This window comes from Squalius cephalus (assembly GCF_949319135.1).
Source record: "Squalius cephalus genome assembly, chromosome: 20".
NCBI lineage: Eukaryota > Metazoa > Chordata > Actinopteri > Cypriniformes > Leuciscidae > Squalius > Squalius cephalus.
This window is the reverse complement of record NC_137141.1, coordinates 31,228,017-31,248,720: the sequence shown is the minus strand read 5'-3', so window position 1 is coordinate 31,248,720 and position 20,704 is coordinate 31,228,017. Positions and strand designations below refer to the sequence as shown.

The window sequence follows — 20,704 nt, the reverse complement described above, 5'->3', positions numbered from 1 at the left end:
GTCACCACATTTATGGGACAGTTCATAGCAGATTTCATGAGATGTGAAATATGTTACTGAAATGTGAGTGTGGCTAGCAGGTTTTTTTTTTTTTTTTTATTATTATAATGTACTACAAATCACCTTTACAAGTGCGACCCATGCCATTATGTGGCTTCGCCCCTGGTACCAATCTACAACTAATCTTGGGAGTTTATTAACTTAGACAATTTGTAACTGATTACCTCTGATTTTTTGGAGTTCTGCTTTTTTAGGGTTAACAGTGGCACTTTACTAAGTGGACCTCAAAGAGGAGTAATCAAATAAAATTAAAACTTTTCATAACCTTATTGAATCACATTATATTTGAATAGTGTAACAGAACTGACTCCGTGTTTGGATTTGTATTGATATTGTAACTCGGACACAGAGTTTAGTTATGCAATTGCCTGAAGGTCGCTCTGATAAAAAAGTATCTGGTAAACAACATAAAATGTTAGCGGGCACCCTCTGAAATAACGCAAATCTATTGTCCCAGGGGAATTGAACTGACATTTTAAACACCACAGGAACAATAGTGGATATCAAACTCTATAATGAAATTTAACCTGTCTTTCACAAGAAGAGGTAACATGTCTAAAAGTGCAATTCAAACCTTATATTAAATTGTGTTTCCTGTGAAGATGCTTTGCTCTGATGGACACGATACTGCCAAGTTGCCTTTTTCTTTTTCACCGTGCTCTGAGGTGCATTAACTGTAATTGATCTGCGCATTACCAAGTTGCTTGATCTCTCCGGCTTAGAAGTTTCTGTTTCAACCTTCCGTTGATTTCCTCTATTACTAGAGGAAATTACACTACTGGAGCTGGGCTTTGAGCAACACCACTGTTATGAGCACCAAGAAAAGCACAATAAATCTTTAAAAATAAATATAAAAAGAACACATCATCACATCAGTTCTACAATAAATAAAGTATTAGCTAATGCAATAATGTGAGTGTTTGAAGTGGATGGATGATGTGGCACAGTGAAATCTGGGATATGGTCCGAAAGCCCTTTGTTCATACCAAGAACTTTTCAGTCATACAATGAGAAAAGCACCTCATGTTTCCCATATTATGCTCTCTTAACCCCACCTTCTTATGCATTTTTAAACCGTAATCCAACCCAGCTTGATCATTTAAAACTACAAATAGGGGAGAGCGGGGCACAACCTAACGCTTTTTGACTTTCTCAGTTAGTGTAAATCTACTTAGGGTTCAGAGTAATTTCACACATGTCTAGTACGCTTATGTGGTTTTGTTTTATTAATACAGTGTATACTTTTTTCTTGATATACCCCGAAAAGAATGGAAGTGACATGTGACAACATGCCCCATAGGTGGGGTACATTGTAACATGTGAGGGGCACATTGTACCATGACCATACGACAGCTTAAAATGCTATCTGATCTAATTAAAAATATACACAAGACAAATATTTTCTCAATAAAATACAATTATTAACTTTTTCATATAAAATAATGGCATATTTTAATAATTAAAAATAAAAGAATTTTTGAGTTTGACAACGAACACACCGGAAAACACAGCTTTCCAAGTTCAAAACAAAATAATAATTAATCATTTCTGAACCTTGACTCTCAGTCTTTATTCACCTTTTTCTCATGTTTCTCAATTCATAAAAGTATAGAATGGAATAGCATAGAGGGACATTGTAACACAGTGTTACAACATGCACAACTGGGATTTAAACCCCGCTAGTGTCTTTTGCTAGTTAGAGAAGCATTAAAGAACCATGTCAACTGTTAAATAACATGTTGGAGATTGTCTAATTTAAAATTAACACCAAAAATAGAGATGAAAAATTAACACAAGTAAGAAATGTACTTTTGCTATGGTAAAATAAATGTTCAGTGATATCTTCCAAAGATTTCTGAATTTTGGAGCAATTTTTTCTCTATATAGTGTTGATATGGAAACTAAGTTTCGTCACGCTAGCATGTGTGGAAGTATTTAAAACAAGGCTGTTACAACTAGCCCCGTGTTAGGTTGTGATTCGGTCTCCCCTATCATGTATCAATGACATCCGTGTCTTGACTTCACTCGGGTAGCCTGATCTGGAACCATTCCAGCGGTAAATAAGAATTTGCTAAATTCAGCCGAACCTGCTTGACGTGTGAGAACAAACCTCTTGCGGAAGCTCAAACGTGCTGCGTAACACGAGGGATTCATATGGATTAGTTTTACGATCTCTTTATAAACTTTTTGAAGGATTAAATTGGTAGTTGCGTAGACTGTCAATGGAGGGACAGAAATCTCTCCGATTTTATTAAAAAAGATCTTCTTGTCCGAAGATGAACGAAAGTCTTACGGGTTTGGAACAGCATGAGGGCGAGTAATTAATGACAGTCCCTTTAAGACAAAAATGTAAATTTTAACAATACATAAATCATAAAAAGCATGTAGCATGCAAACATTTTACGATTTGTCTAGTTAAATTCAACTGTTACAATGTACAGGGACACACCGAGTCGGCCTCAAAGGGGACACCATCTGCCTAAACCATATTAATGAATGTGACTGTTCCATCCTTAGATATGTGGGGGGAAGCATGTTGACTCTCACACATTTCACAGTTCAATCTCTAATTCTCCTATCACTATTTGATGTATTTTATAGGAAGTGACTCTCTCATGACCGGTGTTCAATGACAAACAGCTGAGCTGTGCATTCAATTGCCCATTCAGTAAGCGAGAGTGATATTCATACAAGCTTCATCTGCACTTGTTTTGTTTGAAGACATGTCATTAGTCATTGGTGCCAGCGGTCAAACGAAAGGCCAAATGAAAACATGATTAGATTGCTTTGCGTTTTCATTACCATGAGATCAATGGGTTTTGTCTTTGTCTTAGCTGCGCACTGCACTGACAGACTAAATTGGTTCCCATAAAGGTTATTGGAAGTATATGACTGTTTGGTAGCTTTCTTCATTGGTTTGCTTTTTCAGAATATTTATTTTATCGGAGTAGCTGCTGTGGCAACTCATTTCAATTTGTTTGTCCTTTGTGTAAAAACATTTAATTACAAAATTTTGCAAGTGGCTCAAACTCTATTTACATGTACATTTATTCATTTAGCAGACGCTTTTATCCAAAGTGACTTACAAATGAGAACAATAGACGCAGTTAAACTAACAGTAGGACAACAATGTGCAAGTACTATGACCCTTCTCAGTTTAATCTAACGCAGTACAACGCAGTACAACACTGTTATTTTTTTATTTTATTTTTTGAATAAATAGAATAGAAGAGAAAGTGTTAGTATTACTGGATCAAAGATCCATCTTCAGTCGTTTCTTGAAAATGCCTATGGACTCAGCAGCTCTGGTTGAGTTAGGCAGATCATTCCACCAGGAATGTAATTCTCTATTATATTCATCTCTATTGAGATGACTTGGGGTGAGGTCAAACTGTTTATTTTACACACCATTAAGCCATGGTCAGATGTGTTCATTTTAAAAGGCAATGATCTGTAAATGCAGCCATAAGATTCAGCAAATGGTCATAGTTGCTGAAATTGAACCAGTCATTCACATTGGTGTAACTATAGTGTACACTATGTCCACTAACTGGCATTTCTGATCTATGTGGATTTGAAGTGAGCTGAAGACAGGATCAATGGATTGCTTCACAGTTCAATCTAGTTCAACTGGCTGATAGGACCAGGTGCAGGCTGATAGGACCTTTTACATGCAATCTGCTGATTGGCCTCTGCTGATCCTGCAGCCAATAAGATGCTTGCTCAACATTTAAATAGTCTGGTTCAGTATTTCTGTAAGCTACTAGTCAACTGAACCCCTCGACCTCCCCCAGCTCCACCTGTCTAGATCTGCTACAGGATTTGTGTAGGTCTATTTATGCAGTGGCATATCTTACATGCTATCTATTAGCAGTAAGAAGTCCATACTTGCTCTGCAGCAGATTGCAATTGTTTGATCAAAATCCTTGCTATAGGGACTCGCAGGATATAGGTAGGGAAATGTCTCTAGCACTTCTATTAAATTCTACACCCTTGACTGTAGTATAGCCTATTGTAGCCTACATCATTTTAAACGTAATTTGTCAAAAGTATTGCTGATTTATTTAGGAGTAAAATGCATTTAAGTGGAAACAAATTTAGTGCACCTTTAAGCAGCTTTATGCAGCAGCCATGACTGAGCTGAACTACCTGTCAGCAGATCAATACTGCACGTCAGGGATGACGGAGCGTATATGGCTACTCTCAGAAATCTTGTTTTTTCCTATTACATAAAGTGACCTGTTGACAGCCATTACACGAACACGAGCGTATGGGAATCCCACTTGCCTGCAGCCGATGCATCCAAAACATCCATTCACGGACAGTCACACTCAACCTAACCCACTCTGACAGGGCCAAGGAGCCGCATGGCAGTAATGCACTGCTGCTGTCTCTAAATGAATCAATTTAACAGGACAAACCGAATGTGTGTTTCACGGGGAGATCATTAATTCTCTCTGACAGACAATCTCAGATAAAAACACTGCAGCTGCCAATATTTTCTTTCTAAGTGAGGTCAGGCGTTTGGGATTGATGTCACACTGCATTGCATAAGGATGCCAGTGGTGATTTTAGAACAAAAAAAACAAAAAAAAATCTGCATACCTAAGTTAACATGCGTAGTCCCTTCCATTACCCTGGCTTAGCTGGTTTATCTGGTGGCCACCTTTAATTACATTTTAAAGCCTGGTTACCTCAGGCTTTCAGCACTTTTATGTGTGGTTTAGTTGGTCAGGTTACACTGGTCAATAGGCACAGCTCCAACTTGATTAAAAAATATTTTAAAAAAATATTATATCAAATATTTGTGAATATAAAATAATAAAATAATTAATAAATAATAAAAATAATAATCCAATTTTGTTTTATTTTGACAAGGAATATCGATCTGAAACAAGATATATATATTTTTGCAATGTAACAAAAGTAGTGCTGATTTTTAAAATGCTGCATTGGAACTTTTTATTTTCCATCGTTTGTTGTTTTGGTGGAGGCAGATAAAGAAAGAAAAAGGTGGGGTTTAAGCGGACGAAATGATTGTAAAAGTCAACCGTTACAATATTGTTTCAACGGAAGATTGAGTTATCCAGCCTGATCTCATTATAAATTGAACGATAAACACAATGCGTGCTATAGATACATATTTAATGTCAGTTAAAACGTACAAAGTTTAAAAAATAAAATAAAAACATATGCATGGACAAACCGCAATTTTCAATGAAATTCTCATTTCATGCTGACTTCAAGAGATGTTTGTATGCATATTCTATTTGACATGGTGGTAGTTAATGATCAAATAATGAAGGAAAGACATTAGGTAACACTTTATTTTGACGGTCCACTTGAGACAGTCTACTAACTATAAGTAACTTTGCAACTACATATCAACTAACTCCCATTAGAGTATTAGTAGACTGTCTACACTTTATTTTGATGCTCCCCAACAGACATTCTATTGACTTAGTTTGTAACTATGTCCACTTAGGACATAGAAAGCCCTAACCTAACAGCCTAACCATCTACTACAGTCTACTAATACTCTAATAAGAGTTAGTTGACATGCAAATGCGGCAGGTGGATTTGTAGTGGTTTGTTAGATGTGAAGGATAAAGTTAAAAATGTTAGATGTTCCTAGTCTCCTTTAGCTCCAAGATAAATAATATATAATATATAATAATAAATAAGTTAATTCATTAACGGAAAAACTTTGAAGAATTATTCAACAGCCCCAATTTGTAAGGAAACGTGAACTTGCAGGAGTACTCGTTTCAAGTAGGTATCTGGTTATTAAAAATCTAGCATCAGAAAGACAGATATCATATAAAAATTTTACAAGCCGTTATATAGATGACGTTAGAAGTCTTAAAAACTGAAGCCCGAGGCTGCTCGGGTATTTTTATTTTTATTTTTTGCAGACCTCAAATCACATCCTGAAAGTTCCTGGCAGCAGTTCTTTCAACTTCCTTCCGGTAAGTGTTCCTGTAATGGGCTATCAATGATTTTGTAATATTGTAGAAAAGCTGTTGAAACGTCTCCTCTGGCAGTTTCTGGATGACGCTTGCCAAGTATAACATTATTGTTTGTAAGTGCCCCTCAAGTGGGTACATGACAAACCCAGTGTGCGCAATTCTAACGGATGAGAAAATGACTAACACCCCAATCCTCAAATGCGTCAGCTCAAATATTAATTTACGCCCCTCAAAAGTGCAAGAGCAAGTATTATTTATGGCTAATGGGGCCGAATTGCATGATTTTCATTTGCCAGTGCCGTTAGGATCTGTGTTATTAGTCACAGGATGCATCTTCTCAAGGCAATATGGCAAATGATTTCTCTTTAATATCACTCTATGAAGTTCTATGAATATCCCTTTGTTCTTTAAAGATGAATATGATCTCCACTGATTCATTTATTATGTGTAAAGGTTCTTAACAGGTTTTGTTGTGCGTCAACGGAAATTGTAAATGACATGCAACATAAAGTACATTACTACAGGGGTGTAGTGCTCTGGAAAGTGTGGGGAGGGGCACAGAAACACTTATAAGCTCATTAATAGCATATTAATTATGTGACATGGCGTTTGCTGATTTGCCCATTGATTCACTGAGTGAAAGTTTAAAATAACAAATTAATTCATAGTTGTGATATGTTAAAGGTGCAGTAAGCCATTTCTGAGAAACATGTTGATATCTGAAATCAACCCAAACAAACACACCCCTCCCTTCATTGCTCCGCCCCCAAAATGCACAAACACACAATGCAAGAGATGTCTTTTTATCATAGCTGAGGCGAAGCAAAATAATGTAGTCCTGCTGTAACTAAAATAATGTGGCGCCATTTAGTGCATCACCTGATATCAAGTAAGCCTGTGATATTATAAGTGAATGTGGTGAAAGGATTCACTGTTTTTGTTGTTGCTTTCTTGAGTCAATACTATTAATTCCATTTATATATATATATATATATATATATATATATCATTGCATTTTTTTCTTATTGTTCTCAAATGATAGCAGGATACCTGATTTTTTTTTGTTTTTTTTTGTTTTTTTTGCATTAGTAATACGGTATTTGGAATCAAATTGAATCCTCTGAGAATTTATGATGTTTTATCACCATTTCTGCTGTTATCAAATACGCTCTGATTTTTGTCTCTTTTGGGCCTTTCACAATTTATGTCAGCTTGGCCTTCAATTTAAGATTTTGTATAACTGATATATATATATATTAGGGCTGGGAATCGATAAAAAAAAATTTAACTAATTAATTGCACAATTTGCTGTAATTAATTGCAATTAATTGCATTTCCCCCAAGCTTGTAATCATCAATATTTAAACTTAGAATAACCTAATTATATTAAACAACACAGGAAAAAAAGGAACAGAAAATAGCCCTATATTAATATATTAAACATCAATATATCAATATATTATTCTTTTTCAATAATCAATCAACATAACCAATTTAACAGATTTTTATTTATTTTTTTTACTAATTATCAAAATAAAATATAGTCATACAAAGCTATTATTACCAGAGCATGTGATCTGAGCAGGTCATTTTACCATTGTTGCCCAGCATGGCTATACCAGCTGTAACGGTATTAGCTCAAAGGGGAAATATTAATAATAATCCATAATTACCAATTATGATTAATTATTAATATTTGGGTCAGTTAATTAGATTAACTTTGAGGTAAGCCAAATTAATATTACAATCAATTAATCAGTTCCAACGAACTCTTTGATTATTCATTTATTCTAAGGAAAGTGTATCTTTCATGGTCACTGAAAAATAAGTATTCCTTATCATGTACGACACTATTCTAGGTTATTACGTGAGGAAGTTTTTTGTCCAATAATTAGAATCTCTGTTTTTTCAGAATTTAGAAGTAGGAAATTACGAGGCATCCAATTTTTTATATCAGCTATGCATTCTGTTAATTTAGTGAATTGGTAAGTTTCGGTAGGTTGTGAAGAAATATAGAGCTGAGTATCGTCGGCATAACAGTGGAAGCTAATTCCATGTTTCCTAATGATATCTCCCAAGGGCAGCATGTACAGAGTGAACAGCAGTGGTCCTAGTACTGAGCCTTGTGGTACACCATACTGAACTTGTGATCGATAAGACATCTCTTCATTTACTGCTACAAACTGATAACGGTCAGATAAGTATGATTTAAACCTAGTGCAATTCCACAATGCCAACATCATTTTCTAGTCTATTTAAAAGAATGTTGTGGTCAATGGTGTCAAATGCAGCACTAAGATCGAGTAACACTAATAGAGAGATACAACCACGATCGGATGATAAGAGCAAATCATTTGTGACTATAATGAGGGCAGTCTCAGTACTATGGTACGGTCTAAATCCGGACTGGAAATCCTCGCAGATATCATTTCTTTCAAGAAAGGAACACAGTTGTGAAGATACTGCCTTTTCTACTATCTTTGACAGAAAAGGTAGATTCGAGATCGGCCTGTAATTGACTAATTCTGTAGGATCAAGTTGCGTTTTTTTAACAAGCGTTTAATCATAGCCAGCTTAAAGTTTTTTGGTATGTATCCTAGAGACAAAGACTAATTAATGATAGTAAGAAGAGGATCTATGACCTCTGGAAGTATTTCTTTCAGTAGCTTAGTTGGTATAGGGTCTAACATACATGTTGTAGATTTAGATGATTTAACGAGTTTAGTAAATTCTTCCTCTCCTATAGCAACGAATGAATCAAATTTTTCCTCAGGGAGACTACAATGCACTGCCTGATGCGATATTGTAGTAGACGGTTGCATAGTTATAATTTTGTCCCTGATATTATCAATCTTATAAGTGAAGAAGTTCATAAAGTCATTACTGCTGTGCTGCTTGGAAACTTCTGTGTTTGAAGCTTTCTTTTTCGTTAGTTTAGCCACTGTTTCAAATAAATACCTAGGGTTTTGTTTATTTTCTTCTAATAGGGTTGAAAAATCAGCAGATCTAGCAGCTTTTAAGGCCTCTCTGTATGCAATCGAACTCTCTTTCCATGAAATGCGAAATACCTCTAGTTTTGTTTTCTTCCAGTTGCGTTCCATTTTTCTGGCTGCTCTCTTAAGGGCCTGAGTGTGCTCGTTGTACCACGGCGTTGGACTATTTTCTTTAATCTTCTTTAAGCGCAAAGGAGCAACTGTGTCTAAAGTGCTGGAAAAGAGAGAGTTAAAAGTTTCTGTTGCATTATCGAGTTCTTCTAAGCTATCTGGGATGCTGAGATGATGAAACTGACCCGGAAGTTTATTAATAAAGCAATCTTTAGTGGCAGAAGTGATAGGTCTAACATATTTGAAACACGGAGTCGGCTTTGCAGCCTTGGCTAAATGTGATTTACACGAGACTAGATAATGATCTGAGATGTCATCGCTCTGCTGCAGAATTTCAACGGCATCAACATCTATTCCATGTGATAATATTAGATCTAGAGTATGATTACGATGATGAGTAGGTCCTGACACGACGTGTTGTCTAACTCCAATAGAGTTTACAATTTCTTTAAATGCCAAACCCAATACATCTTTTTTTATTATAGATGTGTATATTAAAATCACCAACAATTAGTACTTTATCTGCAGTCAATACTAACTCTGATAGAAAGTCCACACATTCTTTGATAAAGTCTGTATGGTGCCCTGGTGGCCTGTATACAGTAGCCAGCACAAATTTCAAACGTGATTTATCATTTATACTATATATTTTTACATTAAGCACTAACACTTCAAAAGAATTATATTTAAAACTTGATTTCTAAGTGGTTTTGAAAACATTACTATAAATTACAGCAACACCACCCCTTATATACGGTGCACTTTCAGATTTATAACTTTGCAGGATGTTTTCATTCACTTAGAGCTGTGTTACACACTACATGAAAGGTAATTTTCAAATATCCATAATAGGGGCCCTTTAAGTGAAGCTGATTGGCCCTGAATGAAAATCGTCAGTTTCTGTGGGATTTCACCCTATACAGACATTTTAGATTTGTATTGTTATATCTTCTCCTACAAGAAAATGAGACTTCTGTGGCTGCCTTTAATCATTTAAAAAAACGACTTACTGAAACAAACCTGTTTGACCATCTTGGTTGGCTTACTGGAACAAACCTGTTTGACCTGTGTAACCTGTTTGACCATCTTGGTTGGCTATCACCTGCAATCTAGTTAATATTTCACAGGCTGGGCTAACAGGTTCCATATATCTTCTAATCTGTAAGTTCATAACACCCTGTATATATAATATATTGTGTGTATATTTTCCTTGCAATAAAAAGTGAAAATAATGTTGTGCGAGTGCCACAGAGCCATAATGATTACACTCCTGGGAAAAAAAAGAACAGGAAAAAGAATTTTGTTGTTCCCATAGCAAGAAAATCTTCACCATTCATATGTAAGTTAACATATAAATGTCAATCAAATCAAACATAGCCAAACTGGCTAAACCAATACTGAGGACAGATGGGAGTGTCACATAATTTGGAGGAACGCCTCATTTTCAGAGCAATGTGGCCAGTTTAACAGGACATTGGTTTGAAGTTGTATGAATGTACTTCGCTCACAAGTGGACTTCAAATTATAGAAGAAGAACAACAGACTTAGCCATGGTCATACCATCCACAAAGAAATCAAATCCCCCAGGTAATCATTAGTTTATGAATATTGGAATATTTATGGGTCAAGATGGTTTCATGTTTTGAAGGATTTGGAAATTGATCATTTCTGTGTATTTCAGTCCGTGGGTTAAGAGAATTTTTACTACTACTGGCATGTTTTCTTTCATCCCTTCTGGTAAGTTCATAAAAAAATTGATACATTAAAAAGTTTATTTCTGTATAATGTATAATGTTATAGCCTATATTTAAGTACTGACTTCTGTTATAAATGTGAAAAAAAAATGCTGTTTTTGTTTTTATGTCAGTAAAATGTAATTAAAATGGCTATTTTCTTTTTTAAATTTCTACTTAAAACTTTCTCTTCATCAAAAATCCTAATAAAAAAAAAAACACCCCCACACATTCCACACTTTATTAAAGGTAGGGTAGGCAATTTGCATTATAAACACTTTTTGTTATACTGGTTGAAACTCTCTTCATATCCTGATAGCAATCAATAATAGAAGTGGTCTAAATATTAAAACGTACATATATCTTCTGTGGAAGTCTCAATCATTGAATTTGGTCCGACTCTTGTCCTACCTGCCTGTTACCTTATGTGTTTCAATACCTCTGCGCACCATGCTTGCGCAGACATCACACATGATCAGTGCATTCCACAGGGCTAGGCAGATTTGTAGACATTCAGTATATACAGAGTGACACAAACAAACAGCCGTTGTTTAGCCGCTTTAAAGTTTCTCCTGAACCAAAGCAACAAACTTATGCTGCATTCACTCCATGTCATAACCATAATTACAAGATGGCTACCCTTGACTTTCTACTCAGATTTATGCTTTTCTGCTTTTCCTTCTAGCTTAGGACTTCAAAGTTCTTTTGCACTCAACACAAAACGTCAGTAAATAGAAGTATTGAATCAAAAGTTCTTTGTTTTACTGTTTAAATTATGAATTTCAAAACATAAAATATAAAAACTTAAGATATTTACTTTTCTTACAAATTAACTGTGCAGTTCCGTGTAGGTCAAAAGACTGTGTTGCTCCAAAGTCCAATGGCTTCTGGCTGTTTCACAGTATTCTATTTCTTTCATACTAAATCTAACAGTCAATCAAATTGTATTATAATAGATCACTGGTCAGCTGTTTACATTCGAATTTCTATGTTCCATTTGCAACACAGGTTTTCTCAGGTTTTACAAAATAAACTTAAACTTTTTGTTTTGTTTTGTTTTTTCAAAATTTGGAAATTACACTTTTTCTGTGTATCTTCAGTCTGCAGGTTAAGACAATATATGAAGAGTTCAGATGCAAAAGCCTCTAAATGCCATCTGAAATTTTCTTATAGAATGATCTTTTTTATCAAGCTGGTATATTTAAATTCAATAATTTCACTTAAATGGCAATGAAGGTTACCTATTATTGTCATTTAAGTGAAATTACTGAACTTATATATACAAGCTTGATAAAAATGATCATTTTATAAGAAAATTTCAGATGGCATTTAGAGGCTTTTGCAATCTGATCTCTTCATATATTACTACTGGCATGTTTTCTTTGGGCATCATCCTGTCTGGTAAGTTCAGAATAAAATGTATACATTAAAAAAATCTGACTTTAAAAATGAATAAGCATTTATAAGAATAAGACAAAAGGGCTGTGTGCATTCAGCTAAATTGAGCTGATTCAAATCATAAATCATAAATCTGCAAACAAAATACAAAATGCAGAATTTAATTTAAGACAGTAGAAATTTGCTGTAAATGTATAGGTCTTAGCAGGAATCAATGGAATTTTATGTTTGACATTTATTTTTTATGTCTGAAAACGTTGTCTGAACACATTGTAAAGGACTTGTTCTGACTATTAAATTTAGTTTAGAGAATTATGGCTGAAAAACAAACACCAAAAAGGAATAATAGGCTAAATAGAAATTCCTCTCTCTGTCATCCCAACTCAAATTGCAATTCAATAGGTTACTTCAATATATTATTTCATTATTATGGTGTAATACATATAGACTTATTTTTATTTGTGTATGATCTCATAATCGAGAAAACATTTACTGAGAGTCCATTATCTGTTACAAAGTTAAACGAACTTGTCAAAAAAACACATTTCGACATTTTCATGTCACAACAAGAGTTTAAAGACTTAAAGACTTCACCTTCTTCATGGATTGCGTAGTGGAAGGGTGTATCTGAGGATAATTAACATTCTTAGCATTTGTGAATAAGTGACTACTGTAAAGAAGTTCTGCCTCAGTCCTGCAATTCGCAGGTGGGACGTTGGGGCTTGTCAACACCACTTTTTGCCAGGGTGAATATTGTCCTTACCACTTGTTGAAACATCGCACGGCACGGATGTAGCCTACCTAATACAGTACAAAAAGAACATCTTCAGTTGATTAGCAATTTGTTCGTTTGTGTTAAAGGAACCGTATGTAAGATTGTGGCCAAAACTGGTACTGCAATCACTTTCAAATTACTGTAGAGCGGTGTATCCCCTCCCCCTCCCCCTGACTCGAGGTTGCCAGATAGGCTGCAGGATCCAGCAGAAAAGTTTGTAGCTGCAGCTGTGGTAACTAGAGCAGAGCTGGCAACCCAGATGCAGAAACACTACTGACTTTGTGATTGGTAGATAGGTGGAGAGTGGTGCATCAGGCCAAAACACAACATGACAACATCAACATCAGTTGAGGGCTGCAACTTCACTTTTAAATGACAATATCCTGGCCGGACTACTGTTGTCAGTGATATAAGTATTTGAAATGAACATGATTTCTTAATGTCTAGTGACATATCAGGGCCATTTTATGATTAATTGAAATACATTTCTTACATACGGTTCCTTTAAACAAGAGGCGATCTGGCGCTGAAATCATGCTGGGTGCTCGTTTGCCGCAATAGGCCTACCTTCTCTTTGTGATCCAATGGGGATTCTGATCACCGCATAAGGCAGAAATATTTATACGCGATGCAAAAGACTCCTTACCATAGTAAACATGGTAAATATGACCGCTTGGAGAAATCAGACAAATTATATAGGCTATCACAATTGTTGTGTAAAGGCAACTCATGTTTGAGCTACTGTAGGCTATATAGATTTCACCAACCGTATAATATCCACATATCTTTTCTAATATTATCCAGAAAGTATCTTTAGCCTCAATGATCTAATTGATATCCTGGTCCTCTCTCAGGCTCTATGGGGATTGACTGGTGGGATCCAAATAAGACCATTTCAGCTCCCCAGACCTAAACCAGTTCCTCGAAATAATATTTCTTCATCTACAATATCCGCTCATGACATGGGAATCAGTGAAGAGGAGTGGGATAGGCTACAGAAAGCTCTGGACTGGCCCGGTCCAGATCAAGAAATCACTCAGCTGGATCAGAGCACAAGCCCAGTCCACTCAACATTCTCTATTGTGGGACTCAAGGAGAGTTACAAAGTGGGAGAAAATATCTCCATTACCATCACAGCCAGAGACCACAACAAGAACCTGAAAAGATATGGAGGAGATTTTTTCAAAGCAAAGCTATTCAATTCAGAGCTAAAGGTGTGTTTGTTTTATATTATTTTATAATATTTTTTTAATAAAAATTAAGATATTTGTCATATTGAGTTTCATTTGCCAGTTAAATGTTGATTTTGTTTACAACATTTTATATATTATAGTTTTATATACTTTAAAATTGGATTTACCAACAGCATTCTTCTAATGCAGACGTTTTCTGCATTACACTTAACCCTCTGGGGTCTAAGGTGTTTTTGGGGTCCTTGAGATGTTCTGACATGCCCTCACATGTGTGCTTTTTTCAGTTGCTTATAAACATATTAATGGCAAAGGTGTAATTACACTCTATTTAGCACAGACAGGGCTACCATAATATGTGGGCAACATGTATGTACAGGTTTGTATTTTTGAGAGAATAATGTTTATGCATGGTTATTGAAAAAACTAAAAACTAAAGTTTCTGAAATAAGGCCACAAAACGCATACTAAATATGTGTCCACAAGACTTTTGACTAATGGATGTTGTCACCTAGAGTTTTTTCTTCAAAATGATCTGAAAATCATCCTGCCTAATCATTCACATAAAACAATACATTGATTTAAATTTTGCAAGACACTTTCTGTTTGGAAAGGCCTGCATACATAATGAGCCATTCATTCAGGTTTGTCACTGAGCCACAAGAAAGAATGCAAGAGCAATAAATATATATATATATATATATATATATATATATATATATATATATATATATATATATTATACCAAATTGGTTCACAGTTGGAAGCATCTCTTTTTTTTTTTTTTTTTTCACAAATTGTGCTTGCAAATTGTATAATATCCAAGGAAAACATGTCTAGTAATTGTGCAGTTAATTCTCATACTGTATTTTCAGTTTTGGAATATGTATCCTCTCCCCAAATTTGTCACTAATAAAACACAATAAAAATTATTTAAAGATTATTATTTTATATTTACCTTTTAATAGTTTGTTTACATCTACATTGTAAATATATTTTTTATTAAAAAGGTTACAATTACAACAACAATTCAAGTGTAATCTTTCTTTGTAAAAACTAAAGTATACATTTTATCATACATATTTCAAAGTTAAGGATTCATTACTTTGAATATAGCCTAGGCTACATTAGAACAAACACTAACATATTATTTGATGACTTTATTTTTGACAAAACATACTATTTTTAACATATGAGCAAAAATTGGCAAACAAAAGCTTATTTGAGGTGGCAGATATTTTACAGTAAAAATAATCTATCCAAAACTAGTCAACTAAATGTTGTCTTTCATATGTCTGTAACATAGGTCTTTCGTTTTTATTATAAGGAATATAAATGTTAATTTGCAGTTTAATATGTTGCTTATACAAATACATTTTATTTCAACATATTTCAGTCGATTTTTACTCATCTCAGTATAGCAATACAGTTTGCTAAAAGAGGATCATTCATTCACACACAGAAACGCGATTCAAATTTAAACTGTCTTTTTGCAAGCTGTGGTAAACAGCGCGCATCTCTGCCGTTCATTCATTCACACACAGAAACGCGATTCACTTGAAAATGAAAAAAACTTACTACAGTATTCCATAGCTCAGGATCCGTTGCTCCTCGAAATACCAGCACTTCTGAGGTACATTTTCCATTATTATTATTACGATAGTATTATTACTCACAGCGCTGCGAGATGGTGTAAACACGTACAATGATCTGAATAAACTTGATGTGTTTTCTCGAGCTGATATGGGGGCGTTCACAGTTTACATGGATTGCCTCAGTCATTTGCGTTTGAATAGCGCGCGCTCTCCGTGGGCGGGGTCACATTAAAAATAATGAGCTGAGATGAGAACGACTGACATCTCTCTCTTCTCATACATATTACATAAACTGAGAATATTTGTTTTTTATAAAAAATACTTCATTTAAAAGAAGAGAATTCAAGCTTCATGCCTGTGTGTCTGTATGCCTGTTTGACTGAGTATTCGCTGAGTTATGGTTCATTTTCGGACGCATTTCAGAATGGACTTACTGACAGAGAGAAGGCAGAACTCGCATCATGTTTATTTCTCTTTATTTGGCAAAAAGCACAACACTTTGTTTTTATTGTGAGTATACACAAAAATAATACACATTTAACAGGATCGATTGATGTATGAAACTTGTTTGTAAGATCAAAGTCAACAGAGTATTTTGAGTCTCGTTTGAACTGACAAGAAAAAAAGCGAGCAAATCACGCCGGCGCGATTGCCGACCCCAGGGGGTTAACCTTCTCTACTCTTCTTGAAGGCAAGTGTGTACGGGGAGGTTCTGGATCACCGTAATGGGACTTACTCTGTAGCTCTTCTTCTGCCCTGGGAAGGTCAGGCACAAGTTCATGTACGTCTAGAGCACTCCAGTGAGGTTGTGCAGATTCTTAAAAAATACAGGGAGTCCTCATTTCCACGCAGCCACTATAATGGCTACTTTGAAGGGCCAGGACCTGATAAAACCAGGATCAGTGAAGTAGTAGAATGTAATATTAAGTGGGGTGTATATGGAAGTTGGAGTAAAGGCGACTGCTGTTGTGAGTATAAGGATATAAAAACAGGGACGGTGTGGCAGTGTGAGAGACCAAAGACACTTTCGTGTGACAAACTGGTTCATCACTCTTTCGGAGGTTTGGAAAACCCATTAAATCCTTTTGAGAAGAATTTTTTCACAGAGTAAGTGGGAAAGGATTCAAAATGAATTAGAGAGGAATTGTAAAACTAGAAAAACTGCAGAATAAGTTGTTTTTTTTCTCTCTCTCTCTTCTCCACAGGACAAATGTTGCTATTACTGGAGACACACAAATCATAAATGTCCTTCCCAACACTACAGGCATTGGTATGTTCATATATCAGGACCGATATAATCTAAAATCAAATGTAGTTGCAAGAGAATTAAGAATTTGCATAATTATGGCACAGTCTCTTCAGGTTAATGTTTCTTTGCTTTAGGCACAATGGAGAGATGCAGATCTGGCATGTCGACACCAGTTCCTGCAGGGTTTTATCTGAAAGATGTCTGGAATTCTTTTGTGTGCAACACCCAGAAGTTCAGTTCTTCGCAAATGGGAAATTGTCTTAAAAACAAGATCGTCTACTTTATGGGAGACTCTACCACAAGGCAGTGGTTTGAGTATTTCGAAGGAAACTTGCCAGGCAAGTTATTCATACACAGACGCCCCAAAAAGTATTTGGATGCTTCATCAACAAATGCATGAATGTCTTGCCATTACACCAAAATATTAAACCAAGTGACAATTTTTTTAAAGACTTAAATTGGTTACACTTTAAAGGGATACTTCACCTCTGGGAAGATGAATGTGTATTTAAAATAGGTCATTTAAGTAGAAGAAATGTGAAGAAATTTTTGAATTTGGAGCTTTCTAGACTGAGAAAAGCCAGAAAATGTATTTTTGGCTTATGTGGATGAAAGACAACAACTCCCAGAATGCACTTGCTTCGCTGCCTTAGGAGGCCACGCCTACCGGTAAGAGTGCGCAGTTGTAAACAACAAAGCTAGCCTACGTGATGAGTTTGCGAGGGATTTAGAGATCGTACAAAATGTCCGGGATTCGGCTTTTGCGTTCTACAGTGGCCATTCATCATGCTTACTGTGGCGAGCAGGACGAGGCTGACGGCCGCGGGAGAACAGCGCGAGGGCGGTTGCGTCATTACTGAGACGCGCCGGGTCTCGCATCTCTCACGGAGGAGCGGGAATTTTTCTTAGCAATGGTAAAACGCACATCAACCCATCACTTGTTTAGCGTTCATGTAAACACTACATTCACATTCACCAATCGGAATGAATTCAGTTAGATTGAAAGGTGTGCATGTAAACAATGAATGGCGACCGCAGAAAGCAAAAGCTGAATCCCGGACATTTTGAACGATCTCGCCCGCCGGACAAGTCCGGGAAAAGGAGGATGGTTACTTACTCAGCTTTCTCCTACTATTCAGCTTTCTCCACAGAACAAGAGCCTGCTAGCTTAGCTTCCAAAGAAAGAGGCTGACAGTGACACTGTGTACATTCTGTGAGTGAGATCCCACCCTGTATGGGCGGGCTGAAAACATGCGGAACAACGCCATCTACTGGCTGTAGTCTTTAGCCTCTGTCCAGAAAATCCTCCGATGACGCAAAAATCGTCATTTTTCATCGTCAAAAAACGGATTTTTTCCAGACAAAAAATACATAAATCTCTTGTCTCAGGGGGATATGAGGGTGGAAAGCATGGTAATTCGAAAATACTACAGGTTTTCTACTAATACAAAGCTTAATGCTAAATCCTGAAGTAACCCTTTAACAGTGTAATTATTTTCTTCATTACAAAATGTTATTGCAAAAATGGTTCATAAAGAATTTGCAATGACATTCATACATGCAAATGTTCTCAGTGCATCTTAAAGGGATAGCTCACCCCAAAATAAAGATTCTGTCATCATTTTCTCACTCTCATGTCATTGCAAACTTGTATGGCTTTCTTTTGTGGAACACAAAAGAAGATTTCCATACATTTGTATCACATTGATTTTCATTCTATAGACAAAGACTGTTGAAACATTCAATATAATCTTATGTGTTCTGCATGTTTGGAACAACATGAGGGTGAGTAAATTATGACAGAAGTTATTTTTTATAAAAGTGTTATATATTTCCCAAGTGCCCATATATTTTAAGGGGCTGCTGTGTACAATAAAAAGCAGCTTTGCAAAGTTGTTTAAGAAATAAATAAAGCAATGAGTCTAATGTAAGTTTTTCTTATCTTATTTAGGCATAGAAAAAATTGACCTCCACACTCCTCATGCTCTTGGACCCCTGATGGCTGTAGAGTTGAAAAATAATACCATTTTTCACTGGAGGCCACACGGTGTTCCTTTGCGATTTAATCAAATGCCCATTAAGGACTTGCATTATATAAGCAATGAAATTGATGAAATAGCTGGTGGTCCTCATGTAGTCTTTGTCTTTACAAAAGGTGCCCACTTGGCTGCTCACCCATTAACATTTTACGTGCATGAAGTGGCCAAAATCCGTCAGTCTGTTGTTGCACTGTTGAGTCGTGCACCAGAGACTACCGTCATCATCAAGTCCGGAAACACTGCAGCACCAAAGGTACAATTGTTCATTTTTCAATCCTACTTTTCAATAACTTTCTGTCTTGTATTCGTAATATGGTACATTTGTCCTGCTGTCTTTGTATTTAAAGTCTAGAAACAATTCAGTCCATATCATGTCATTACAAACCTGTATGATTGTCTTACATGGTTTTGCAGAATGTCTACTAATTTTATTTTGTTACTATGAAAGTGGATGGGTACCAGAGTGCAAGCAAAGTAGTCCATATGACTCAAGCACTATTCCATGTTTCAGAAGGCATATGATAGTTCTGTGAGAGAAACAGACTGAAATGTAACTATTTTTCCAATGAAAAAATGGTCACCATTCACTGGACATTCTGCTATAAGTAACTTTTTAGTTCAATAAAAGAGACTAATATAGAGCTCAGAATAAAACATGAGGAAATATAGATGAATTCATCATTTTTTTAATGAACTATGCCTTGTTTTCCTCCTATTAGATAGGCCTACAAGGTCAAAGTTAAATGTCAGTTATAACGGGTGACAGACTAATATTTAAGTAACCTACTCAGCACTGTTTAAATGCAAACAATGTAGTTAGTCTAAACCAAGTTAATATTAATGCTTATAGTATTGTCTGTTACAGGATATTTTTATAAGTGATTGGTATGCAATGCAGATGAATACAGTGATGCAGGAGATGTTCCGAGATATTGATGGAGTAATCTACATCGATGTCTGGCAGATGACGTCCTGTCACTATCTACTTGAAGATATTCACCCAGGTCCTGTTATCATTGCTAATGAAGTCGACATGTTGCTCTCATATATCTGTCCTGCCTGACACAATAGAATAATATTTACCTTACTGTGTTATATATACCAAGAAATGTATGTAACTATCTACAGTACAAAAATGAGCATCTGATAGAAACTTCTGGTATACATATTGTTAAAACTTACCAAGCTTAGCACCTACCTGCTTACTGTAAACCTGTATAATCTCAAAATTAATTAAAATAAATTCATTATTTATTTATTTTTAACCTCAACCTTTGGTTCCGAAAACTGAGGTAACATTCAGGGTGTGTAAATGGCCATAGTGGTACATTCCGTGTTTATATAATTGTATGTTATTATAATAGTGTATATTTAGATGTTGTGTGCTGGGGCATTCCAGAAAGCAGGTTATCTGACATGCCTGGGTATGTTTAAAGGCCGACTGAAGTGCCTTGAAACTCTCAGCTATGTATGATTCGTTGACGTAATTTCCATCTGAAACAGATCTCGTGTACTGCATTGAGGTGCTACTGCGTATCTCGGCCAGATTGCGTTCGTTATTAGGCAACATAGATGCGCGAACACACGGAAGT

The 20,704-nt window shown here is 35.7% G+C and overlaps 1 protein-coding gene across 1 annotated transcript; it reads left to right on the top strand.

Moving 5' to 3' along the window:
* Positions 1-12,228: 12,228 nt before the first annotated feature.
* LOC307148535 (NXPE family member 3-like) lies at positions 12,229-20,199 on the top strand (the record flags this gene model as incomplete). Its single annotated transcript, XM_079854144.1, has 7 exons — positions 12,229-12,267; positions 13,894-14,253; positions 16,516-16,931; positions 17,030-17,094; positions 17,208-17,411; positions 19,025-19,365; positions 19,978-20,199. Coding segments are annotated over 7 exons (1,623 nt in total), but the record flags the coding sequence as incomplete, so codon positions are not given.
* Positions 20,200-20,704: the final 505 nt, after the last annotated feature.